This window comes from Nycticebus coucang, chromosome 18 (genome assembly GCF_027406575.1).
Source record: "Nycticebus coucang isolate mNycCou1 chromosome 18, mNycCou1.pri, whole genome shotgun sequence".
NCBI classification, from domain to species: domain Eukaryota; kingdom Metazoa; phylum Chordata; class Mammalia; order Primates; family Lorisidae; genus Nycticebus; species Nycticebus coucang.
The window spans coordinates 34,245,639-34,272,554 of record NC_069797.1 but is presented as its reverse complement, the minus strand read 5'-3'; the positions used below and the strand labels follow the sequence as shown (position 1 = coordinate 34,272,554).

The window sequence follows — 26,916 nt, the reverse complement described above, 5'->3', positions numbered from 1 at the left end:
CTCCCTGGCACCTTCCTGCTTCAGCACTGACTCCTGCCTGCAAGAAATCCTGTTCAATGCTAAGGTTATCAATAAGAATCAAGCTTGCAGGAATAAAAATAACAGCTCACTCATATGCCAGGCACGGTTTTACGTGCTTTTCATATATTTACATATTTGATCCATAAAACAGCCCTGTGAGGGAGGTACTAGCATCCTCCTCATTCTACAGATGAGGAAACTGAAGCACAGAAATGCTAAATAACTTGCCTAAGATTCCAGAAACAGCAAGTAGATTTGAACCCAGATAGGCTGACTCCAGAGCTCTGGGTACTACACTACCCTGCCTCCCTAACTACCTACCTCGCCACCTACTAGTGCCAACTAAGGCAGAGTCAGAACCCATTCTAGGCATCTGAAGTCACAGTAGCTTATTTTTTTAGAGACAGAGTCTCACTTTATCACCCTTGGTAGAGGGCCGTGGTGTCACAGCTCACAGCAACCTCCAACTCCTGGGTTTAGACGATTCTCTTGCCTCAGCCTCCCAAGTAGCTGAGACCACAGGTGCCTGCCACAACGCCTGGCTATTTTTTTGTTGCAGTTTGGCCGGGGCTGGGTTCGAACCCAACACCCTCAGTAAATGGGGCCGATGCTCTGCCCACTGAGCCACAGGTGCTGCCCACACAGTAGCTTATTTTATTTATTTCACCATCACCCTGTGACAAGTTAGATACTGTTATCAACTCCCTTCTATAGGTGGAGAAACTGAGGCTAAGAAAGGTAAGGTACCATGTCCAAAGTTTTATAACTAGTAAGCAGCAGAGCCAAGATCTAGACTCAAATGTTTTCTGGCTCCAAAATATTTTCCCTACCTTAAAGAAATAGGCCTTGGGCGACAGAGCATGCAATGAAGACACCTGAGTTGAGAAGCAGGAGCAGGAAGGAGAAGCTCACTCCTGTTCTGTCTCCTATCCTGAGAGAAACTGACGTCTGGCACCAAATTCAGACACCCATCAGCTCTCTTATCCCAAGTCCACTGCACACAGCACTGGCTACTTGAAATGTGGGTTCCCCTTTTATGGTATCAGGCTTGCTGAGCACAGAGAAGGGTGGGGGTGACCATAGATGATTTGAGAGAGAGCACATGGGCGCCTGCTCCCACCCACTCTCCCACACTCTTGTTTTGTTAGGCCTTCCTCTTTTGGGTACCTTAAAAGAGAAAGGCTCCCATAAGCAGAGTCATAGATATCACTAACTTCTACAAGGCTTTGTTTTCATCTGAATAATATTTACACTTTTGGGAAAGAACCTACTTGTCTGGAAGATGAAGTAGGTTGAATCAATCACAAGTATGACCAATAGTTGGACAACTTCCCATCTTCCCTTTTTTTTTTTTTGGGAGACAGAGTCTCACTATGTCGCCCTTGGTAGAGTGCCGTGGCATCATAGCTCACAGCAACCTCAAATTCTTGGGCTTAAGCGATTCTCTTGCTTCAGCCTCCCAATTAGCTGGGACTATAGGCATCCACCACAACACCCCGCTATCTTTTGGTTGCAGTTGTCATTGTTATTCAGCAGGCCTACGTTGCCCAGGCCGGGCTCAAACATGCCAGCCACTGAGCTACGGGCGCCACCCCCATCTTCCCATTCTTAAAGGAAGTCAAGAAGTAGGGTTAGAAAACTGGCATTACTAGTACCAATCTGCCAGACAGATCTGGGGCTGGAGGTCACCCAGAACACAATGCCTGGACCACCACGGCTGCCCCTCTGACCTTCCTGGGACCTGCCCTGCAGGCACACATTCCAGGCTGCCTGCTTTCTCCTCCTGCTGTCATCCCCTTCTAAGGTCCTGGAAAAAATGAAGAAGTGACCATCAGGCTCTCCGGGTACTAATAAAAGTTCTGAGAATCTAAGCTCTTGACCATAAAAGCTTTTGTGAGGGGCTCAGCTCCTTAAGCCCATCAGGACCTCTCTGAGCAAGGCTGGCCAGGTGCCCCAGAGTCCACTCAGCCTTGAACATGGCCCATATTAACTGGCCAATGCCAAATTCCATTTAATTAACAGTGTTCCAATGAGGCTTCAAACATTTGGGCAAGGACGGTCATGTGTAGTCAGACACTCAGCATGAGAAAATGACAGCTCCAAATTAAAAGATGACAAAGGTGCTCCCCAGGCTTTGAGTCTACAGCCTGCCACCTGGTATGGGCTCCAGATCACACTTCTTGGAACTGTGATCAGGCTGAAAGCTGGCAGATCCCCCCCAAGGGACCATGTGCTGACCAGGAGAGGTGGCCGCAAGTTCACCCCAGTAAAGCCTCACCCACCGGGAACTCAGGGGGCACCCTTCATGCTCAGCTGGCCCCCACAGTGAGAGGGTGGATGGATGGCGAGGCCCCACCTGGACATCTGTGTGATGCACACACACGCACATGGGCACTGGGGGCCTACGCCCGACGGAGATCAAATTGAAAGCTGCTGCCCAGGTGTGTGAGTGTTTCTCTGGGGTCCTTACTAGACCACAGCACTGAACTGTGGTATGAATTGCCTAGGTGACAAGGGAGGTCAGGGAGTCCATGAAGATCAGGAAATAGATGGGAAAACAGAGCCCAGGCAGTGCAGGCCAGTGCGTGGGCAGGTTCGGGCTGCCCACTACCTTATGGGTCCTGAGAACTGGATTTGCCCCGACTCCTGGTAAGACCCTGACACATAGGAACAGGATGATAAGCCCCAAACAGTGCTCTGACTGCTCCAAGACACACCTGTGTGCATATCACCAGTGTGCTTTTGCTGGTTTGCGTGATGGAAACACATAATCTGACAAGAACTGTTCACATGGACAGGCTCAACTGATCTGACCTGAGCTGAGGGAAGGGAAGTCCACAGCGGCAGTGGCCATGGACACCTCTTCTCCAGAAATGCCACAATGCCAAAATCCCTTCTAAGTGACGGGTCTGGAGAGAGCTGAGCAATGACGTGCAACGTGTGCCTATGGGGTCCTAGTCTCAGCCGTACTGCTAGTCCCCTCCTGTCCTCCTCCTGGGGTGCTCAGCTGTTGTTTGACAGCATCAGCTGCTCCCCCATCTCTCCAAGCTTGTCCCTTGTCCCCCAACCCCTGCACGCACCCTGGCCTCCTCTTTAATCACAGCCTCCCCTGCAATTCCGTGGACACGCCATGCCAACCACAGCCTCACCTCAGGGCCCCTGCACTTGCTGGTCCTCCAGCCTGCACCTCCTTTGTCCAGATGTTACCTTCTCAATGGGGACTCCCCTGACCATCCACTTAAACACTCCAAATCCCAGCACTACTGTCCTGCTTTCCCTCCCGCTGGTCTCACATGCTACGCATTTTACCTGTTTGTCCACCTCATCACCATCCTGCTATACCCGGTGCCCAGCACAGAATCTGGAATAAATCAGATACCCCAGTATGTGTTGAATGAACGGATTTAGCAGCACTGGCCCTATGCCAAGCAACATGCTGGGGGCTGAGTAAACAGAAATGGTGAAGGCTCTGTGCCATGAAATGCCACCTGAAGGAGGAGCCTGCTGTACCATCCAGGAGCTAAGATCACACAACATACAGTAAGGCACCAGGTGGTGTCACCTGCCAAATCAGCATGCCTGTCTTGTTGCACCCAGCTGGGCATAGACAGGACAACCCAATAATCCAGCTGTGAAAACTGAACAGTCCTCCTCATTTGTGAGGCCAGTGATCTGATGCCCTAACACCCAGTCACTGAGGCAGGAGCCAGCAGAACTGACGCAGAGAAGACAGAGTCCAACCTCAGGGGACCTGCATGCAAGGCACCATGCCCCACTGCTAACACCAGGCAGCAGGTGGATGAGATAAAGATGCTTCCTTCCAAACACACTGAACCAGGAGACAGCACAGGACCAGAAGGTGGGATGGGCGCTTTTCCCATCCCTGAGATGCCTGCCTTCTGGGAACTGCTCACCTGGTATTTCACTGGGATCCTCTCCCACCCTCCCTCCTCCTTACCCACACCTAAGACATATAAAGTGAGACTTTGAAGCCCCTCAAAGTAGAATCAGTTGCGGAAAAAAACCTTGGCATAACTGGCTACCTAAAGGAGGGTCAACCAGCCCAGGAAAAGGGGTTTCTAACTACCTGGAGGTGGGGATGAGTAAGTTGTGAGGGCCTTGGGTGAACAGCAAAATATGGAGTCTGGGGCAGTCAGTCCTAGCAGCCCAGGAAGCTGCACACCTGTGCTTTAGGGAGGGGAACAGACATGGGGATTGGGGGGGGGCCCGTGGAACCTCTCGAGCTGCTGCCTAGAGTCCCCTGGGAGCCCTAAGGGAGATGGCTTAGAAACCCCCCAGCTGTCTAGTTTCTTCAGCTTTTCCTCCCAAAAGGAAAGCAGTCCTTTCCCAGGACAGGTTTCAGGCAGTCTCTCCACCGCTTTCCCTTTGGGCAAAGGTCAGCCTCCCAGCCGGCTCACCTGGCCTGGCTAGTCACAACCCTCCCCTCAGGCCCAGCCTTATCTCTCTCGGCTGGCCTTTAGGTACTTTAGGTACTTCCTTTAGGTACTTCCCCACCCCCTTCACCTAAACCCCAGGTCTCCAATAGGCATTTGCCCAAGCTATCCTGCTTACCACAGGGAAGGGCTTCCTCAGGCCTCCAGGGCACACACTCCAGATTATGAGATCACATGAACCTCAAAGACAGCTCCAATCAACTCACCCAAGGCTCAGAGGAGTTAGACCCAAGTATTCGAAGTCTCCCTACAGCATGAAAATACTTTGAGGGCAGGGAAGTGTCCATGTATAATATTCTCTGGGCACACAGTCAACAGTCCCTGAATGCCAGATAAGCAGGGTAAGATTCAGGCCCCAGGGGCAGCACTGGGGTGAAACTCCTGTCAATGGCAGTGACATGGGCACTCCTCCAAGGCTGGGTTACACGTTGGGTGGGGGGGCACAATGGGAGAAAGAGAGGTCCTACTGTAGAGGTCTGGTGGCACACAATTGGGACCACATCCTCCTCCTTTAAGATTCCGTTTTCTTCCCAAATCTGGCAATCACTGCAACCATCTTTCACCCAGGGATGCAGCGCCTCACAGCTTCCCAGTTTCCCAGGAGCGGGAGCCCACCCATCCCCGGCTCCCCTGAAGTCAGGGAAGAGGTTTAGTGGATCTCCAGGAACCAGCCCAGGGAGTTGCCACTCCCAGATGAGGGGGCTAAGTGCAGAGACAGGGACCCGGAGCCCTCACACTTGCTACGGCAAGTCAACCTAGGAAAACTGGCGCACGTCTCAGAACGAGGGAAGTGTCGCTTCCAGCCGTCTGTGGGAAAACAGGGGAAACGGGGTGACAAGGAATAGGGCCCAGGGCTACGTCGGAACTAGATTCCCTGCAGCAGTCACGGCTTCTCAGAGGCTGCACTGGCAGAACCTCAAAACACTTGCCCCAGCACAGAGAAGCGGCTGTGTCAACAGCAACTACTATGGGGGCGGACCCGCTGGCACACCCGCTGCCTTGGTAGTATCTAGGAGGAGAAGGGGTAGGTCCCTACTCCCAAATCCTGAACTGGGCTAGCCGGTCTCTTCTGGCCTGGAGGAGCCCCCGGGGGGACGAGGGAAGCCGGGAAACTGGCTCTGTGCAGCCGCCAAAAGCTAAGCAAAAACTTCGCTGTGCACAACCCCCTAGAGGACCGGCCGAGCCAAGGTAGAGCACTGGTGGCAACACCGGTCCCGCGGAGGGAGGGGGGCAGGGCGCTGGGGCCGAAAAAACAAGCCACCTTCCCAGCCCACCAGGTCCCCTTAAAACACTTCCTGAAACTTCACCGGTGAGCGCGCGCCACTCTCACACCTGGGCGCGGGCAGGGGGCCGGGCCGCGGGCTCGGAGGGGCAGCGGCCTCTCCTTAGTGGCCGAGCGTTTCAGGCAGGTAACCCGACCAACCCCGCCGGGGCCGAGAGGATGGACACTCCCGGGACGGAGCGGGCGAAGTTCTGCGTCCCACCAACTCCCGTGGCCCGGAAGCCCGGGCCGGGCCAGGTCTGTGTCGTCGGGACCCCGCAAACCCAAGCCCCTCGGCAGCCGCTTACCTGGCTCCCGGGAGCCGGCGGGGTGCGCATCCCGGTCCGGCCGCTGGTCGGTGCACTGCAGAGAGGCGGACGCCGTCGGGCGCCGGGCAGAGGGTCGCGCGGGGACGCGGCAGACAGGCAGCCTGGAGAGCTCAGGGAACCCCCGGCCGCGCCGCACTCGGTTCGGAACCCGTCGAAGGCGGCAGCCCCACTCCCGCCCGCGCCCGTTGCCGGGAGACCCGCGTGGGCCGAAGGGCTCTTTGTATCAAAGCTGCGGTGACATCACGAGGCGCCGGGGCTCCGGGACTCAAGGGGCGGGGCCTCGAGCCGGGGCGGGGCCTCGAGCTGGGGCGGGGCCGGCGGAGGAGGCGGGAACACAGCCTGGGAATCCGAGCCACGGGCGGGGCCCAGGTAACCCCGCCCCCAAGGTAGGGGCAGGTGGCTGAGGCCGCGCCGACCAATGGCCGCGCCGCCGCGGGGCGGTCCCGGGCGGCCCAGGCGCGCCTTGGAGATGCAGCTCGTCTGGGCCCCACTGAGCGCACGCCACGGTCACTGCCGCTTCAGTTGGTGCGGCCGCCTCGGCCCCGGAATTGAAGCAGGCGGAGTTCGCGCTCCTGCCAAGTGGGCGCTGTCGTCGCCTGCCCGCTCCACGCCGCTCTATTTGTTGTCACAGCAATTCGAGATTCCGGCCAGCCTCCCCAGCTCACAATCGCGCGGCCGAACTAAAGAGCTATTCCAGTCCTCAACCCACACCACCACATCTCCAGCACCAGCCTCAGTTAGCTGGCTCCTACATTGATTTTCACCCAGAGTTCTATCCAAAACTTTTCTAACCTTTTCATGGAAACTCAAAGCCACCTTTATAACCAGGCCAGAAACACAAAGAACACGGGGCAACAAGAACCGAAGAACAAAACGAAAGGGAAGGACTCCGTCTGTTGAATCCTAGTAAATATGCTCTACCAGGGGTCCTCAAACTGCGGCCCGCGGGCCACAGGAGGCAGTGTGATTGAATTTGTTTCCGTTTTGGTTTTTTACTTCAAAATAAGATATATGCAGTGTGCATAGGAATTTGTTCATAGTTTTTTGTTTTTTTAACTATAGTCCAGCCCTCCAACGGTCTGAGGGACAGTGAACTGGCCCCCTGTTTAAAAAGTTTGAGGACGCCTGCAAACGTTTAAAAAGGCAAAAATAATGTGAATGTAAATCAGCAAATACTGTGCAGGCAGTTTCTCTTGGACTTGATGTTGCCTTGTCTAACTCCAGGGGAGCAGATTTATCTTCCTAATTGGCTGGAAGCTACTTTTGCCTTCCCTGGCCTCACTGGCGACTAAGTGGTAGGGATGGGATCCATGGGGCGTCTGGGTGCTTTGGTCCAACACCACCTTACACGTGCACACATCTTCTCTGCCCACTTCCTGTCTGACTCAGTGGCTGAGTGATGGAGCCAAAGGCCATCATACCTTGGCTTCATCACCTTGTAGCTAGCTAAATGACCCCCAAGCAAGTTTAATCCACAGTGTCCCATTTTATTCATCTGTAAATCAGAGATGACAGTGGTGTGTATGTCAGGATTATTGTGAGGATCAAAGTAATCAGGACCCATAAAATACAGAGAATAGACCCTGGCACATAGCGAATAGTCAATAAATGGCAGCCGTTACCAATTGTCATCCGGGCAAGAGGCTGGGAAGAGCAGAGGTAAGGATTAGAACCTGAAGCAGCTGTGGGAAAACTGAAGCTGCTGGCTTTTGGAAAGGCCCTGACGCCTCCGGTGGGGTCCAGGGAGGCAGTGACAGTTGGGCATGGGGCAGGAATGGTGACTCTGAGAGGCAGGATTGGACAGAATATGGGACCTGAGGGCTCCAGCCCAGATTAGGACTATATGTTCGTGGATCCAGTGGCGGCTAAGAGCAAATTAATAGGAATACAGTCCTGCTTTCTAAGCACAGCCCCACCTAGGAGGCTGGGGGCAAAGAAAGTCTTAAGTTAGCTACCCTGGTCCCTTAGCTGCATTTTAGATGTCATGAAATCAAACTATTTTAAACTATATAAGTAACTGAAGGGTTCTCCCTTTCCTCCATTTCATGAATGAGAAGACAGGTTTAGAGATGGCTTACCGAGGGCTGGGGACTTGCCCAAAGCCACACAGTGAGATGGCAGCCAAGTAGGGCTGAAACTCAGGCTCCTAACTGCCAGCGCAGGGCCCTCTCTTTCCTGTTCTGACCACTGTGCTTTACTGATGGGGGTAAGACAGGGAGGTGTTGGGGTGGGGGTCAGAGGCTGACTTTTTTGGCTTTGCTCGCCCAGCCCTATGAGTCTGACAGAGATCTGATTTGCTTTTTCAGGAGAAAGAACAATCCCATTAAAAACTCTGGAAGAGGCACAGCATTTGTGGTTCAAGTGGCTAAGGTGCCAGCCACATACACCTGAGCTGGCGGGTTTGAATCCAGCCCGGATCTACTAAACAACAATGAATGCCTGCAACCAAAAAATAACTGGGCGTTGTGGTGGACGCGTGTAGTCCCAGCTACTTGGGAGGCAGAGGCAAGAGAATCACTTAAGCCCAGGAGTGGGAGGTTGCTGTGAGCTGTGATGCCACAGCCCTCTACCCAGGGCAACAGCTCGAAGCTCTGCAAAACAAAACAAAACAAACAAAAAAAAAAAATTCTAGAACAAGGCGGCACCTGTGGCTCAGTGGGTGGCGGGTTCAAACCCGGCCCCGGCCAAACTGCAACAAAAAATAGCTGGGCATTGTGGCGGGTGCCTGTAGTCCCAGCTACTGGGAGGCTGAAGCAACAGAATAGTCTAAGCTCAGGAATTGGAGTTTGCTGTGAGCTGTGACACCTCACCTACTGAGGGTAATAAAGTGAGACTCTGTCTCTTAAAAAAAAAAAGAAAGAAAGAAAAGATAAAAGAACTCTCGCAGATCTCTGGAAGATCCTCTCCCAGAGAATTTTTCCAGAGCATGTACCCAAGCATAATTTTCAAATGGCAAGTCACTCTGATTCTTCTTACGTCATGAAACTGACTCTTCCCATTGCTGTTATGAGAATACTCCCATGACATTGGATGCCAAAGCCAGATAGAAGCAGATAAAATGTTGACAAGCAGGAGTCACAGCCTTCAGAAACTGACAGGTATGGATCATCTGGGTGATCCAGGTGAGAGAAGAGAATAACAAGTCCCCCCTGTACCACACTGCTGTCTGACATGCCTATTTTTTCTTCCTGCCACCATACAGGGATTAGCTCAACATTAGATGGTGTAAAGAGGCAACATTCTGTGCATGCTTGGGGCCCTATGGAAGGACTGGCTAAGGATATATGGTATCATGACAATCACCGTGGGAAAAGAGCTCTTCTGAATGCTACTTGGTATTACCAGCTGACAAATAATTTTCCAAAATTAAATAACAGAAACTCTGATTCAGTGGTTCTCAAACAGCATTCCCTGGAACATTCGGGGGTTCTATAGAGACCCTGCAAAAGGGAAGGGGTTCTCTCCAAGGGAACAATAAAAATACCTCCACTACTGTCTGTTTCACATGTAGTCTTCCATATGAAAATTCATATGAACAAAGGGTTCTATGGTTTTAAAATAATGTTTAAAATCTTTCTGGTTTAGTTTATCTTTTATTTGGTAAAAAACACATAACATAAAATTTACCATCTTAACTGTTTTTAAGTGTACAGTTCAGTAGTGTTAAGTATATTCATCTTGTTGTGAAAAAGATCTCCAGAACTTTATTAAACATAACTGAAATTCTGTACCTATTAAAAAAATAATAATAATAATGTTTAAAATCGGCTTGGTGCCTATAGCTCAGAGGTTATGGCGCCGGCCACATGCCCTGAGGCTGGTGGTTTAAATCCAGCCTGGACCTGCTGAACAACAAAGACAAAGGCAACAAAAAATAGCAGGGCATTGTGGCGGGTGCCTTTAGTCCCAGCTACTTGGGAGGCTGAGGCAAGAGAATCGCTTAAGCCCAAGAGTTGGAGGTTGCTGTGAGCTGTGGCACCACAGCACTCTACCGAGGATGACATAGTGAGACTCTGTCTAAAAAAAAAAAAAAAAAAAGTTTAAAATCGCTGGTATAGTATAACCACTCATGGCCCAATAGGGATTCTCTGAATAGGTAGGTTTCATAGCTCGTGAATACTGTATTTTCAATCTTCTGCATCTGGTTGAAAAACATTCATGTATAAGTGGACCCTTGAAGTTCAAACCTGTGTTGTTCAAGGGTCACTCATACTGTTCTATGTGTGGAAAAGCCCTCTCAGGAGCTAGCCAGGACTTCGACACAAACACTTGTCTCTCTCACCTCTTTAGAGGGCCCTTGACTCCACACTCAGAAAGTGTCAGCTGTATGGAATTAACCCAAGTGCCCATCAACCCATGAATGGATTACTAAACTGTGGGATATGTATACCATGGAATACTATTCAACCATAAAAAGATGGAGATTTTACATCTTTTGTATTTACCTGGATGGGGTTGAAGAGCATTCTTCTTAGTAAAGTATCACAAAAATGGAAAAAGAATTATCCAATGTATACAATACTGATATGAAACCAATAGATAAACAATTACACCCCCACATGAGAGAAAAGCACAATTAAATTCAAGTGGGGAGAAGGGAGATTGGTGTGCTCGCACCTAATGGGCACAGTATAAGGGTATACAGCACACCCCTGGGTAAAAGGCTCAACTACAACTTGAACTTTACCTAACAAATGCAAATGCAAACAACGTAACCTAATTGTTGGTACCCTCATATTAACCTGAAATTAAAAAAAAAATACAAAAGTGTTAGTGGTGACTGTTAAATCTCAGCTTTTGGTTCCAAGCAGTAAATTCAACATCTCCTAAGCAGTGGTTTAGGAGAAGGATACCTGCTTGAACTAAGCTAGATTAATCCTGAGGAAAAGTCGTTCTCAATCTCCCACTTAGAAAAAGTGGAAGGGCGATGCCTATGGCTCAGTGGGTAGGGTGCCAGCCCCATATGCCTAGAGTGGCAGGTTCAAACCCAGCCCCAGCCAAACTGCAACAAAAAAAAAAAAAAAAAGAAAAAGTAGAAGATCCCTGAGCCCCAGAGCCCTTCCTCTGCAGCTGGGGCATGTCTAGGGGCCTGTGCTTCCTGGGAAGAGACAAGTATCTATGATCTGCCTCTTCCCCCCAAACCCTGAGAAGACGCATGAGGCCTGGGTTCTGGGCTCTCCCAGCTTTCTGGGCCTCAGACTCTTCCCCTGGAAAGGCTGTGGGTTGGATGGCACATCCTTAGGTCTCTTCTGATTCTGCAACCCTGTGCTGGCCTGGGGACAGAGCCTGGGCCCAGGTGTACATCTTGGAAACAAGAACCCCTTTCCCTTGGCAGATACCCTGACGTGGTGACTGTCCTTTGGCCAGGGTCCTTCCAGCAGTCTGCCCCTGGGTCTGGGCTCCCTCGTAACGTCTGGCTGGATGCTATGCAGACGGGGTGGGACCAGGTCTTATTGACTCTGGAACCCAGGCTGAGCCTTCAGAGGCACCAAGTTCTATTTTTGTCAACTGGTGCACACATGAACAATGGGTTTTCTTACTCATTCAAACCCAACGAGAGGGGGAAAAATGGTGAGAAAACCCATGTTTCCTCCCTAACAAATGTCTCCTCTGACTCATTCAATCATCTAAGGGGAAGAGGCTGCAGGGGAGGAGGAAGTGAGCCAGGTCTCCTTTTGACTGGATTGGGTGAGAACAAGGAGGAAGACCTTCCATCACGTTGGGTAACAACATCAGGTGACTACCAACCCCTGACCCCACCCTCCCCACCTCCTTCCAGACTCAGGCAGCACAGATGTCCCACCCTAGGAGCCAGAGCCCATGTTTTTGATTTACCATTAACTGAAAGCTTCTCAGGAGTGGAAAACCTTTTAAAGCAGTGGTCCCCAAACTGGGCTGCACATTAGAATCACTTGAGAAACTTCAAAAATATCAACGCCCTGAGTGAAAGCCTTTGACTCAGCATTAGGTAGCCCCTTAATCCAAATGCTGGAGCAGAAGCCAGGTGTTAGCAGTTTTTTAAAGATCCCCACAATTCCATCGAACTGCTTTGCCAAGGCTTGCTAACAACAGGGGGTGTTGGCACCATCACCGGTGAAGGCTTTGTTTGTTCATTTGTTCATTTTCGAATAGTTAGTGAAGATCTAAGTACCAGACCCTGAGCAATACGAAGTCTCAGTTGATTCTTATGGAACTGACATTCTATCCAGTGGAAGAAGTCAGACCATGAACAAATAAATGATAAATAATACACATGATGTGTGCTATGAAGAAAAAGCAGGGCAAAGGGATGGGGAGATTTGGGGGCAGGGGATTATTTTCACCAGGGACTTAGACACTGATTTTGCTTTAGGAAAGGGTAGCTGTCCACCTGCGCATGTTCCAGAATTTATCCTGCTCTCTGGCCAAAGAGTTTTCATGTGATCATCCTCAAGGTCCTACCTGCTGCCCCTCATGGGCCCATCTACTTGCCTTGTTCCCATAAGCTATGTTTTCTGGGCAGAGACACGGGATCTTGGCACACAATGTTCTTGACTCTTCCTCCTCCCTGACTATCAGCAATAATGTCTGATAAGGGCCTGGGTAAGGCAAGTAATCTGTGAAGGATCATTGATGTGCAACAGCCAAAGGCTTGTGGGGTGAATAGGGGGCTGGGAGGAACAGTGGAGAGAAACTTGGGCTCAGAATACCTGGATTGGAGGCCTGACCACTTGCTGGCAAAGGGCAAGTAAGCTCACTTCACAGAGCCTCAGTTTCTTCCTCAGTCAAATGGAGTCAGTATGACCCATTCTATAAGGCTGGGATGTGCATTAAAAGGGAAAATGTCAAAGACTTTTGGAAAATGTTTCACAAACATAAGGACTTTTCAGAAATCATTATGCAGGTCTAGACCAGACATGAAATCACAGTGCATTAAAGTTGGAAGGGATCTCATTTTACAAATGGGAAACTGAGGCCTGCAGAGGAGAAATGACTTACTCATAGTTACAAAGCTTCCTAATGAGAGGATCCGCACTGCCCCCAGCAAAAGAAGATGGTTGGGAGTACACTAGGTAGGTATGCTGTTTCAGTATAAAACTTTTTGCTTCCTCTGGCCTCTAGGCAAACTCCTATTCATTCTTCAAAACCCCACTCAGGAGACTTCTCAGACCTTCCTTGTCTCTTCCAGTGAGAACAAATTATTCCATGGTTTCACGATCTCTATGCCTCAAACACAAGGTCTTCTACTGTGAGGAACACACTGGATTATCAGGATTGGTCTTCTGTTGGGTCCGCTACCACATTGCAATTCCTGAGGACAGGATGCACATCCTGGTGTCTTTGGACACCAGCTCCTAACACATCTGGCACACAGTGGTCACTTGGGGGAATGTCTGAGGCCCTGAGTAGGACCGAGGATCTCACACACGCAGACGGTGGAGAGTTGAGAGCCTGCTTAGTTATGAATTAGCAGGAGGCTTGTCTGAAATTCCTGAAATGGCCACTTGAGAGGAGAGAAACAAGGGTTTGAGAGGGGCCTTTTGCAAGATCCAGCCGCTCTCTTCACAGAACATGTCAGATCTTAGCTCTGAATAGACACCCCTTGGCCTAGCCTCGGGCCCTGTTTTTTGTTTGTTTTGAGATAGTCTCATTTTCTTGCCCCCAGTAGAGTGTTGTGGCATCATAATTCACAGCAACCTCCAACTCTTGGGCTCAAGTGATCCTCTTGCCTCAGCCTCCCAAGTAGCCGGGACTACAGGCACCTGCTACAATGCCTGGCTATGTTTTTAGAGATGGGGGTCTCTTGTTCAGGCTGTTCTCAAACTCCTAAGCTCAAGTAATCTAGCTGCCTCAGCCTCCCAGAGTGCTAGGATTATAGGTGTGAGCCACTGCACCTGGCCCTGCTACAGCTTATTGTTATTAGTAAATACCAATTATAGTGTGTGCTAGCCACTTCATTTCTTCTCATTTACTTTAATCCAACAATCCTATCGGGTAGATGTTACTGCATCCATATTACAGATGAGGCTCAAGAGGGTTCACTAATATGGCCAACTTGGTAGAGTCAAGATCAGCACCCAGGGCGGCGCCTGTGGCTCAGTTGGTAAGGCGCCAGCCTCATATACCAAGGGTGGCGGGTTTAAACCCGGCCCTGGCTGAACTGCAACCAAAAAATAGCTGGGCGTTGTGGCAGGTACCTGTAGTCCCAGCTACTTGGGAGGCTGAGGCAAGAGACTCGCTTAAGCCCAGGAGTTGGAGGTTGCTGTGATCTGTGTGATGCCATGGCACTCTACTGAGGGCCATAAAGTGAGACTCTGTCTCTACAAAAAAAAAAAGATCTGCACCCAGATCTGCTGGACCACATTCAGGAGTCCCTGCTGCCTCTCTTATTACACAACTGGCTTATTGACAGCAACTGGAAGCAGCAGACACTAATTAACGAGGGTGATAACAGACCGTGAGCAATTAAGGGCCTCATGCTCCGCTTCATCATCCTTCGGGTGCAACCATCCACTGTCCAGGCTGGAGATGTTTTAGTGAGTTACACCCCACACCAGGCCCCTGAGGTTGGCCCACATGCACCTCTGTGATACCACCTGGGGAGTGTCCTGGCCCCATGGGTGTGATGACAGCCTGCCTGCTCCACCTGCTGGGATAGAGCTGAGGCCTGGGTACTACCTGTCTAGACTTGGCTGCTGCCTCCTGTCCCAGTTCCAAGCCCAGGGAGGTGCATCTTGGCATTTTCCTGGGTGCCAGCAGTTGAGATAAAAAGGATGAGGTCAGAAGTCCAGGAAGAGAAGGAGGGAAGCAGTATTTACTGCTTCCAAAGATATGTTTTATGAGACCACCATCCCACTCCAAAAGCAACAAAGTGCTCTGTGGCCAAATTAGCAGGTAAAATTCTTCACTCTCCCCTTCAGAGAAGTCACAGAGCACCTCAGCAGGAGAGAAACCTGGCTTGTTTTTAACCCAGGGCTTCTGAAGCCTACTGTGGCTTGGACAGGATCTTTCTTATTTAACCCCACATGGACTCAGGGGTCCGTGAGGAGCACTCTTGGGAAAACAACACACCAGGCTCCCAACACACAGAAGGCAGATGTTATTTTTTTTCTATGTTAAAGGGATTAACAGCAAATACCTGCATAGCACTTAGCACATACAGGCTCTAAGTGCCTCCCAGGATGAACTCATTTAATCCCTTTGATAATCCTATGAGGCAGGTACTATCTCCATTTTACAGATGGGGCCACTGAGGCTCAGAGCGATTACTCTAGGGCAGTGTTTTTCAACCTTTTTTTATCTCACCGCACTCTTGAACCTATACTTAAACTTCCACGGCACATTAAAATTATGTTGATCCAAAAAAAGGAATAAAAAAAAGAATATACTTATTGTGATTTGAACTTCTTTCAAAAATAATTAATGGCCAGGCACAGTGGCCACATTAATCCTAGTACTCTGGGAGGCCAAGGAGGGTGGATTGCTTTGAGCTCATGAGTTCGAAACCAGCCTGAGCAAAAGCAAAACCCTGTCTCTACTAAAAATAGAAAAACTGAGACAAGAGGATCGCTTGAGCCCAAGAGTTGGAGGTTGCTGTGAGCTATGATGCCATGGCATTCTACCCAGGGTGACAGCTTGAGACTGTCTCACACACACACAAAATTAATGATTTAAAAAAAATTTGCAGCACGCCAGGGTGCCATGAATTATACTATGAAAAAAGAGATGCTGGAATGGGTAAAGTGCCTTCCTCATAATAACCACAGTGGAATCAAAACCATTCACATAGTGACCACTTCATTTGCTCAAACAGCATTCACAGAACAGAAACCACAGGCAGGGCACCATGCTGGCCACCTAGATTCTACCCTGGAGCTGCTGGCCACCTGTCCAGGCCTCTCTGACCCCAGAGTGATGCTCTTTTCCATACAGCATCCCTGGAGGCCTAGGGCTGTGATGTCAGCCGGTGCCCTCCCACCACTAGCCTATGCACACACGTGTGGGTGCTGGGCGTGTGACCTTACCAGAGAGGCCTTGCCCCGGAGCAGCGAGGGTCCACATGCTGCCTCAGCTTCCCCTACAGCTTTGCGTCCTCCCTGCCAGGGTTTCTTGCCTGTATCTGATGGTCCAGGAGGCTTCTGGACCCCCCCTACCCAGCTCCCCTCCAAGCCCAGGTCCTTCCTCAGCCCCACAGCTGAGCCCTCCTAGACCTGCTCTCCATCAAGGCCCCTGAAGCCCTGAGACCCCTCCCAGGGTAACTGCCCCGCTCCAGTCATGTGGGTGCTCCCTGCCCCCCTGTCCTCAGTCCACCATTAAGCCCTCCACAGAGACCCTCCAGAGTGGCAGTCATTAATTTCAGGATTTAGCTCCCCTCTGAGAGGAGACTATCTTTTGGAGAAGGATGGCGGTGGACAATGACAATGTCACATCTTTTTTGGGTCAGAAGGATGTATAAGGAAGGGCTTGCAATTCTATTTTGAAAGCAAACACAGGGCCTGGGCGTGGTGGCTCACGCCTATAATGCCAGCACTTTTGTTTTTTTTTTGTAGAGACAGAGTCTCATTTTATGGCCCTCGGTAGAGTGCCATGGCCTCACACAGCTCACAGCAACCTCCAACTCCTGGGCTTAAGCGATTCTCTTGCCTCAGCCTCCCAAGTAGCTGGGACTACAGGCGCCCGCCACAACGCCTGGCTATTTTTTTTTTTTTTTTGGTTGCAGTTTGGCTAGGGCTGGGCTTGAACCCACCACCCTCGGCATGTGGGGCCGGCGCCTTACTGACTGAGCCACAGGTGCCGCCCATTGCCAGCACTTTGATAGGCTGAGGCAGGTGGATTGCCTGAGTCACATATTCAAGACCAGTCTGAGCCAGAGTGAGACCCTGTCTCTAAAAATAGCTGGGCGTGGTGGCGGGCACCTGCAGACCCAGCTACTGGGGAGGCTGAGGCAAGAGAATTGCTTGAGCCCAGGAGTTTGAGGTTGCTGTGAACTATGATGTCACAGCACTCTACACTCTACTGAGGGCAACAAAATAAGACTGTCTCAAAAACAAAGAAAACGAAAGCAAACACAGTTACCCACAATTGTTGCCTAAATTTTTTAGTGCTACTGCAATGAAAAAATACCCCTAAGCATAGCAAACAAGCCACCCCAGGAGAGGCAGAAGTAGAGCCCCAGGCTCTGCACAGTAGGGAAGGCTGTGGGGCCTGGCAGTGGGGGGGCTGCCCCAGTTATCCACTGAATAAACACGAGGCTGCAGCAGCTGATGGGATGGGCTCCTGGGGAAATGGGAGCTGGCCTCCTGCTCAGTCACACATACCTCCTTTGCGGCTTCCCTTTCAGGGCTGGGCTCCACACTGGAAAACCAAAGGCACCCGGCTCAGGACACTGAGCCAGTGTTCCTCCCACTTAGGGGAAAACCACAACCTGGCTCCAGCTCCGTGGCTGGGGCCCAGGCAGGCTGAAGGAGCTGCTGTGTGCAGGTGGAGACGGGAGAGGCCCAGAGCCCAGGGAGCCCTCAAAAAGAAGCCTTTTTTCCAGGCCAGGTACCCTGCTGTCCCCACTGGATCACAAGGCCACCATTCACTGGTGAAGCCCCCTGACACCCAGCCAGCCCAGGTTTAAGCCCCACCCCTGCTACTTACTACCTGCAACTTGCCTGATCTTAGCCTTGGTTTCTTATTTGAACAATGGGGTTAATAATAGTATAGTTGACTCCCATTATTTGCAATAGTTATGTTCAATAAAGCCGCCAAAGGCAGTGAATACCAAACAGCTACTGCTAGGGGAAGTAGGGGGTTTGATTCCCCTGAGCCTTTGATCATAACACTTTCACCAACTTATCAATACTCATCGTTTTTGTGAGCACGTCTCTGACGACACCTTATTTAACACACTTTGTTGCTTTACTAACATTGAACTCACACTATAACTCACACCTGAGCTTATCTAGCACTGATATGTTCTTCACAAGACACATCACAGCCTTCTGGCACTTAGAAACACTAGCAGCATTTGATAGTGAAATCACCAATAAAAGACACAAAAAAATACAGAAAACGGGGCCCTCAACAGACGCTTGTTTATGGTGTGAGAGCTGAAACAAGAAGGCAGTGCGTGGCCTTGTTTGACCTCAGCTGCATGTTGGGCAACTCAAATTTTCACCAAGAAACCCAAAGCATGTTTGCAAATGATCCTGAACGCACTGTGAGTATTGACTTGGGAGTTACATCACAATTTTAGCAAGCAGGCAAATTTGCAAATACAGAATGTGCAAATAATGAGGGTCAACTGTAGCTGTGTTACAGGGTTATTGAGGGGTGGGAGGATGGGTGGTGAAATGGCATAATGCATGAAGAATATTTGGCATAGCAATGGCTCTGTAAATACTTTGACAGTCACTTCTGTTACGTGATGCACACGCCACATCTTGAGAGCTTTGCTGCTCCCTCTGCTTGGAATATCTCCCTTGTGCTTTTTCCATCTAACGAAGCAGGGCTGGGTTTGACTCGCACCTGTGCCCTCTGCCAGTTGGGAGATCTGCAGGCCTGGCTGGTCCTCCCTCTCCTTGTTCTCTCATCTCCAGCACTGCTTCCCGCTGCTTCTGTGCAGCTTAGCAGAAGCAAGCAGAAGAGACCTTCCCCCTACCCTGACCCTCCAGGTCTGCATGCCCACCTGCATGGCCATCCCTTCTGATACATGTGTCATTCACAGATAGACGCTTCTATCTGGGCCCTGCCCCCTGCCAGGTGCTTTGCTCCTATGGTTCCCGCAGGGCACCTTCTGCATCAATTACTCCTCCTCTACTCCTTCATCTCCTCAATCAGATTATGCCTCAGTTTCAAAACTCCCTCCCTGGCGGCACCTGTGGCTCAAAGGAATAGGGCGCCGGCCCTATATGCCGGAGGTGGTGGGTTCAAACCCAGCCCCAGCCAAAAACTGCAAAGAAAAAAAACTCCCTCCCTAGCTAAACACCATAGCAGTTGAAATGCACTAACCAGCGCGCCGTGGGTCCTCAGCGTTCCCGAGCAATCCTCACAGGGCCTGACCCACTACCCTCTCCTTTACATGCTCCTTAGCTTGGCTCCAGGGCACCCTATTCTTTCTGCAGCCTCCCTGCAGTGAGACCTCAGTCTCTGGGGCCAGCTGCTTCACTGGTCCTTGGCGGTCATGGGTGCTGTGCCCCATGCCTCAGTCCTCTTTCCTCCCTTTCTCTCCTGGGGGGGCAGGGCTCACGTAACTTGAGGCTTTCAAGTCCACCGAATGCCAGCACCCTTCCCCATTTTTATGCCCACCCTGGACCTCCTCCCGGACCTCCCAGCCACCACACCTACCTGCCTGGGAAGGAAGCTATCTGGGAAGGGGATTAGGGCTCGGCCTCTTAAGGGCATGAGGGACTCGAGGTGGGGTGGAGGGCCAGACTGCCCTGCAGCTGCCATGGACCTCAGCCTACAGCAGGGGCTCTGGAGCTGGGAAGCCCTTCAAAGTTGTCCCAGGAAGAGGCAAGGAGGGAAAATCCTTGTGTTCCCACATGCAACAGCCATGACATATGAACTGTCCCAGGAAGGGTCTGTAAACTTGAGAAACTTGAGCAAGGTGTCCCCTTGGCCCTGGGGAGAATTCAATGCAGCCAGCTCTGCTTGGCAGGTGGAGACCAAGGGTCTCAGGCCTAAAGGGGATGAGGGCACACATGACTTTGTGCAGATAGCTTCAACTGAATGTCCAGAGGGTATCTCAAGTTAACATGTCCACAACCCAAATGTTGAGTTTCCCTACACACCTGCTTTCTTCCCTGGGCCCCCAACATCCACCCCACTCAGCAAATGGCACCCATTGGAAGCGCAGGTGAGAACCTCAGAATAGCCCTTGATGACTCTCTCCTCTACTCACATCAGCAAGTCCTGTCAGCTCTGACCAAGTCAACCGCCTCCCACCACCACCACCTGCCACTGCCCCGGACCAAGCCACCACTTTCTCCTGCCTGGACGAACACAGTCACCTAACTGGTCTTCCTGAACCCAGCGCAGTCTTCCTGCACAGGCCACAAAGATCTCTTTATAAATACCAAGCAGGATCTTGTCACTCCCACCTGAAAGTCCTCACCTGGCCTCCCTTGACTTGTGAATACACCCCAAACTCCTCCCCTGTGCGCTGAGACATGCCCATGGGGTCTTCCTTCCAATGCCCCCTCCCCTCCCCATAGCTCTGCCTTCTTGCCAAGATTCTCCATTGATCAAGCTCTTTCCCACGTCAGAGCCTTTCTTCTATACCCTGCACCTTCCGGTGCCTCCATCCCCTGGGTCCTGCACCCTGGGCTCACATCACCTCCTGAGAGAGGCCCCTTCTACAGAGAAACACCCCCACCTTCACTCTCTTCCCTTCTACCTGCCTTTGTGTTACTGGCTTATTTCAGGTCTTGCCTTCTCCCCTTGGAGCACCAGTTCTTTGAGGAAGGGACCTTGTCCTCATAGGTAGGCGTGTACCTGGGGCTCCACTCGTGCATGCAAAATGAATGCATGGCTGGGGTCTGTCCTGGGCCGGCTGGGAGGACCTGGATGGTGAGTGTCAGGCATGTACAATAGTGGTTCTGAATGAAGCTTTTATGACGATTACCATGACTCAGCTGTCAAGGCCTTGTTTGGCTGCCAGCTCCCTGCCGTTTGTCCCGACCCCCAGGGCAGAATCCGCCGCTCCCTCACCAGGCTCCCTGGCACCGTGTACAGCTGTCACGTGGCACCACACAGTGGTTCTTTATGTGTCTGGGGCCTGGCTAGCCCCAGGACAGCGCTCAGCCAAGGTCTGTGGAATTGACCTCAGGTGAACGCCCCCTTTCCTGATTCAGGACTTGACATTTGAGCACTTAAGCCAAGGCATCCCACTACCTGACAAGGCCCCCTGCTTTTGGACCCAAGTGTGAGCCCAGCCTACAGGGCTCACTGCCAATATTCACCTTCATACCTGGCACCAAAAGCTTGGGAGCTGCTTCTGTCCACACCCAGACTATTGCTCAGGCTCAGCACCTCTAGCCTGGCTCACAGCTCCTGTCAAAGCCTGTTCAGTGGCATAATAAGGACAGGGCCACCCCTCTGTCCTGTAACACACCTGACTTTAAAGCTGGGGCTCTAACACTTACTAGCCGGGTGACCTTGAGCAACCTGCTTACCAGCTGAGCCTCAGTTCTGTTATCTGTAAAATGGGGATAATAATCTCTCAGAAAGTTGCTAGGGGCTTGAACAAGGGACCATCCCTAAAGCACTCACTTCTTGTGGACTCAATACATATAAACATTGTTTTTACTTCTCTGGCACTGAGTTATGTGAGTAAATATTATAATCCTGGAACTCTCATTCCCCAGACGTGTTTTTGTCACAATGATTTAAAAACATTTGCTTCTGCTTTTAACAACCAAGGGCTAATAGAAATATGAGATGGGGGTAGCGCCTGTGGCTCAAGGAGTGGGGCGCCGGTCCCATATGCCAGAGGTGGTGGGTTCAAACCCAGCCCTGGCCAAAAACCACAAAAAAAAAAAAAAGAAAGAAATATGAGATGGGAGTGGTGCTTGTGGCTAACTGGGTAGGGTGTCATCCCCATATACCGAGTATGGTGGGTTCGAACCTGGCCCCAGCCAGCTAAAACAGCAGTGATAACCGCAACAAAAATAGCTGGGCATAGTGGCAGGCTGTTGGTGAGCTGTGATGCCATGGCACTCTACCGAGAGCGACAAAGTGAAGATGACAAAAAAAGAGAAAGAAATATGAAATGTTTTGTATTTAAAAACAATAAAATTGATTTAAAAAATAAAACTTCCAGGCGGTGCCTGTGGCTCAGAGGAGTAGGGGGCCGGCCCCATATGCCGGAGGTGGAGGGTTCAAGCCCGGCCCCGGCCAAACTGCAACCAAAAAATGGCCGGGCATTGTGGCGGGCGCCTGTAGTCCCAGCTGCTTGGGAGGCCGAGGCAAGAGAATCGCTTGGGCCCAGGAGTTGGAGGTTGCTGTGAGCTGTGTGAGGCCACAGCACTCTACAGAGGGCCATAAAGTGAGACTCTGTCTCTACCAAAAAAAAAAAAAAAGAATAATAAATAAATAAAATAAAACTTCTATAGAAGACCCCATCTCCTACGTCACCCATTATCTCCTCTTTAATGACCCTCCCCATAAACTCCTGTTAGACTCAGGGATGAGAGTTCTAATGAGTTTACCTGCCTCTCAGACCCTCAATGCTCACATCTGTGAAATGGGGATAAAGTACCTACCACACAAGACTGTCACAGGCCCACTCAGTGTAATAGGTTTTAAGCACCTGGCAGAGCCCATTCGTAAGCATGTGGCAGGTGCTGAAGAAGCATCTGTCCCCTGGTGCCCCACCCCAGCCCATCTGTCACGTACCAACTTCCCTCTGTGGGATCATGAGAGTGATGTATCACCCATTCCCCCTTCTTCTAGGCTTGTTGGGAAGCCTAGGGATAAGCTGGTTTCCCCGGGGTATTTTCCTAGGCCCAATATTTGGGCCCTCCCTGCTTCTCTACTTGTTTTTGAACTCTGCTGTGTGCACCTGTGTCCCTTGCTGTGAGCATCAGTTCACCTTTCCAGCAATAAATGAGCCATGTGAGTAGACCAAAGGCCACAGGGGCCAGGTCTGCACAGCTGTACCCGGGACACAGGTGCATGAGGGCCGTGGGAGGGCCTTCTGAGGCTGGGAGACTAACTATTCTGGGACTGTGCCACCCCAAAGAGGCCACAACCACTTTGACAGTGGCAGGCAGAGGATGTCTCAGAAGCAGCAATGCCCAACCCCTTAGCTTCCTCCTCTCCCAGGGCAACCAGTGACCTCTGAGGAGGTCATGATGCCACATTAGTCTGCAAGGGCATCCCTACCTCTGTGTCAGCCGCATGGTGCAAAGGAAAGAGCTGCAAGGCAGGCAGGTGGAGATTCAATCCCAGCATCGCCATTTACAACCTCTGTCAGCTCTAGTAAAGCCACTTCTGCCTGGGTCCCCATTTTCTCATTTAGAGTTGCTGAGAGGATCAAATGGGATAATAATATTTGCTCAGATTTTAGATGGACCTCGAAACATTTTAGTTGCTATTAATGTCACCAGTCCAGACTGCCCTCCAGATGGACATGCAGAAACTGAAAAAGCAGCAGAACTGAGGAGAGTAAGAAGTAAATAGTCTTTCCTACTCTTCTGCAATGCCTCAGAGAAGCCTTATGCCCCAAATCAGATGTATTTTCTCATTTTTCTTTCCCCTTGCTATCACCTAGCTTTTTCATAGCACTTGTCCTCATTCCATTCAGAACTGTCTGTTTATGCGATTAACTGATTTTCCAGTTTCCCCTCCCAGACTGAAAGCTTTAGGAGGGGCCATCTGTACCCCAGGCTCAGAAAGGCCCATCAGAAGCACAAAGTATCAGCGGAACTAATGAATGAATGAATGTAGCAAGTGCGCAGCTTCTGCCAGCTCTCTGCTCACGGCTGGTGCTACCACAGTCCTGAGAGGCTAGAAACTCACACTCATGAGTGGCTCACTCAGCGCCCGGCACTGTTCTAGGAGCTCTACAAACAGCAGCTCATTTAATCCTTGCCAGTGCTACCAGAGTTGTGTGTACACATCTGCATTTACCCTGGAGCTAACAAAGCTTAAGCTTGTAGGGCCCTCAAGTGCTCAAGGGGGGCCCTTGCCAGTGTGTTCATATGATCGTGTGTTTTTGTGAAATGTGCAGAAGTAAGATATGTTGAAACTCTTTTTTTTTTTTTGTAGAGACAGAGTCTCACTTTATGGCCCTCGGTAGAGTGCCGTGGCCTCACACAGCTCACAGCAACCTCCAATTCCTGGGCTTAAGCGATTCTCTTGCCTCAGCCTCCCCAGTAGCTGGGACTACAGGCGCCCGCCACAACGCCCGGCTATTCTTTTGATTGCAGTTCAGCCGGGGCTGGGTTTGAACCCGCCACCCTCGGTATATGGGGCCGGCGCCTTACCGACTGAGCCACAGGCACCGCCCGATATGTTGAAACTCTTTACCTTAGAAAGTGATACACATGGGGCTGCGCCTGTGGCTCAGTCGGTAGGGCGCCGGTCCCATATGCCGGAGGTGGCGGGTTCAAACCCAGCCCCAGCCAAAAAAAAAAAAAAAGAAAGTGATACACATGTTGTAAGAGCTTCAGGCCTCACGTGACCTGATCTCCCAGAGCACACTTTCCTCTGCCCATTTCACAGATGAGAATGCTGAGGCACAACTGCCCAAGAACTTTCAGAGCCAGGATTTAGATGCAGGCCTACCTGTTTCCAAAGCCTTCTTTCCTCTGCCACAAGCCTCCCAAATTTAGGGAAAAGAGCCCAGGACAGTGGTGGTATGTGTCTGCTCAAACTGTGTGGGTTCTAAGTTAGGGGAGGAAGAAGGGAGGCTCTGATAAGAAGGGTCTCAAGTCCAGAGCCCAGAGCCCTGAACACTAGCTACTTGGCATCAAAATCCTGCTAAATCTAACCATCTCCCCCAACCCCCCTCATGACCCAAATCTACTGTTTGCTTTTCCAGCTTCTGAAAGCACCCAGTGCAAACTGCAATGGACCAGTGTAGCTCACCCCAAATAAACCTGCTCTCTGTCCCTTTCCCCTCCCTGGGCCCCTCCTTCAGGCTGTATGGCCCAATCCTCTCTAAAACCAGGCTAGGGCTAACAAGAGCTGGCAGGCTGGCCTGCAAGGGCAGGCCCTCCCCTTGCTGTTTTGTAAAGGGCCAGTTTTGGCTGCCCAGGCATTCAGTTACCTTCGTTAGAATGGGCCCCAAGCTTGGGCAGATTCTATCACAACAGGGATGAAAGGAGAGAAAGAGACCAGCAATGGAGCTGCCTTCCCCCAGGACACTGAGATGGAGAGGTGGGTGGCAAGAAGCGGGGACAGTGTGTGCCAGGCCCTGTCACGGGCCTGAATGGCCTTGCTCAATCCCTCGGTCCTCAGAGCAGCCTAGGAGAGGTACCACAAAGCCCATCCTAAGGATGACTGTCAGTGGGGCTGCGGACTTCCTGGACAGTCTTAGCCTCAGAACCACTCAGAGGAAAGAATCACACGTTTATCAGACAGAGGAAGGTGGGGCGGTACGGTGAAGGGGGAAGCAAGATGAACAGATATGGTCTAAAGACACCTTAGCTTTATTTTCTTCCCTAGGCAAAGATGTGGTCTTGTCCTGGAGAGCCCTTGCTTAGACCAAAATGCCAAGATTCTGAGTGCAAATTCTTCCAGGAAATGGAAATAAGCATTCTGTATAAACAAGCACTGGTGTAATGAAAACCAAGCTTTCAAGACTGGGGGTGGTAATATCCCCAGCAGCCTGTGTCCCCATGAAGGACTCTGAAGTGCTGTGGCTCAGTAAGTCCCCATGGTTTCCACAGACTCTGTCTGCCTGGCTAATGGGACTGGGGAATTTACCCTCAGCCCAGAGTGTATGGGAGGGTGTATGCGTAAGTGGAGGAGCTGGGAGGGTCTTTTCTCCCCGAACAATAACCCACACGCAGAGCTGCAGCTGGTCATCAGGAGTGGAAGGCGGCAGGTGACCAGGCGGGGTTATGTGGGCAAGGTGGAAGCCCCAACCAACTTTGCCACTTAGAAGCTATGTAACCTTGGCAGAGTTTCAGCCTCTCTGGGCATAACTTTTGCAGCCTGGAAAGTGGCATAATCATAGCTAACACTTACATAGCGTCTGCTATGTGGCAGACACTAACCTAAGCACGTTATTTATATTCATAGCACCTTTGGAGAGAGGTATCGCTGTCCTCATCCTACAGGTGAGGAACCAAAGGCATCAAGGTCACGTGACTAGAAGTGGCAGGTATGAGATTTGATCCTAAGCCACCTGGGCCAGCATGCGTGTGCTTAACCATGATAAGACACCATTTCTGTCCCCTTTACCTGAGACCCACTGTTGTCAGGCACCAAGGAGTGATGCTGTAAATGAAAGTCGGTTAGTCCCAGCTGGGATTCTTTTTTAGAGACAGGGTCTCACTATATTGCCCAGGCTGGACTATTGTGGTTCCATTTCCCAACTGGCCCAATTCACCCCTCCTCAGGCAACCTGTTGGTTTCCCGTTCTGGGGAGGTCACCATATGAACACTACACTGAGTGTGGACAGCAGATTGGCATATTACCCTCCAGGCCTGAACTCCTGGGCTCACTTGATCCTTCCACTCAGCCTCAGGTGTAGCTGGGAATTCAGGGGCATGCCCCCATGCCCAGCAGGGGGGCTAGGATTCTTGAATGGTTGAGTTTACATGTAAGATGGACAAATAGGGGCTCAGAGCACAGACTGGGGCTTTGGGACCAGTCTGTGGAGTCTATGCCAGTGATTCTAGAACTTTGGCCAGGTTACCTTGCTGAGAATACAGACCTAGGTCCACACCAGATCCTGAGCTAGTCAGTGGGGCCCAGGAATCTGTTTTAACATGGAACACACTGACATCAATTCCTTCCTGGACAGGGAAAAGACCTCAGACTGGGAGTCTATAGAACCAGGTTCCAGTCTGCTCCAAATGCAGCTTCTGGGGAAGTTCTGGGCCCTCTGCAACCTTGGTTTCCCTGTCTATAAGATGAAGATGTTACACCAAAGGCTCCCCACTGACTCTGCCCTCTGGGCCTGGAGGAGAATATCCATTCCCTGCTGGATTTTCTCTGCTTTCTGCAATGAAGCAGCAGCACTGATGTTTCCCTCTGATCCTGGGCTCCCAGAGGGAGGAATAAAAATAAAACAACTATGACAGTAACAGCTGCTCTGTCATGAGTGGGCCCACGCAGTGGGAAGAGTGCCACCGACTACTGGGCGGCGTGGCCGACTTCTGTCACTTGATCAGCCCAAGAAAGCTGGGGAGTCCCCCACACTGACAGCGC

The 26,916-nt window shown here is 51.0% G+C and overlaps 1 protein-coding gene across 3 annotated transcripts in view; it reads right to left on the bottom strand.

Moving 5' to 3' along the window:
* Positions 1–26,916, bottom strand: part of RAB11FIP4 (RAB11 family interacting protein 4) — a 133,634-nt gene that overhangs the window by 34,155 nt on the left and 72,563 nt on the right. Inside the window, exon 1 of one of the 3 annotated variants that reach the window (XM_053568948.1) lies at positions 6,045–6,312. The exons of the other annotated variants lie outside the window; for them this stretch is intronic. Within the exon in view, the coding sequence (XP_053424923.1) occupies positions 6,045–6,074 (30 nt within the window). The 5' untranslated portion in view covers positions 6,075–6,312. Of the gene's footprint in view, positions 1–6,044; positions 6,313–26,916 lie in introns of those variants that run through there. 3 annotated transcript variants of the gene reach the window in all.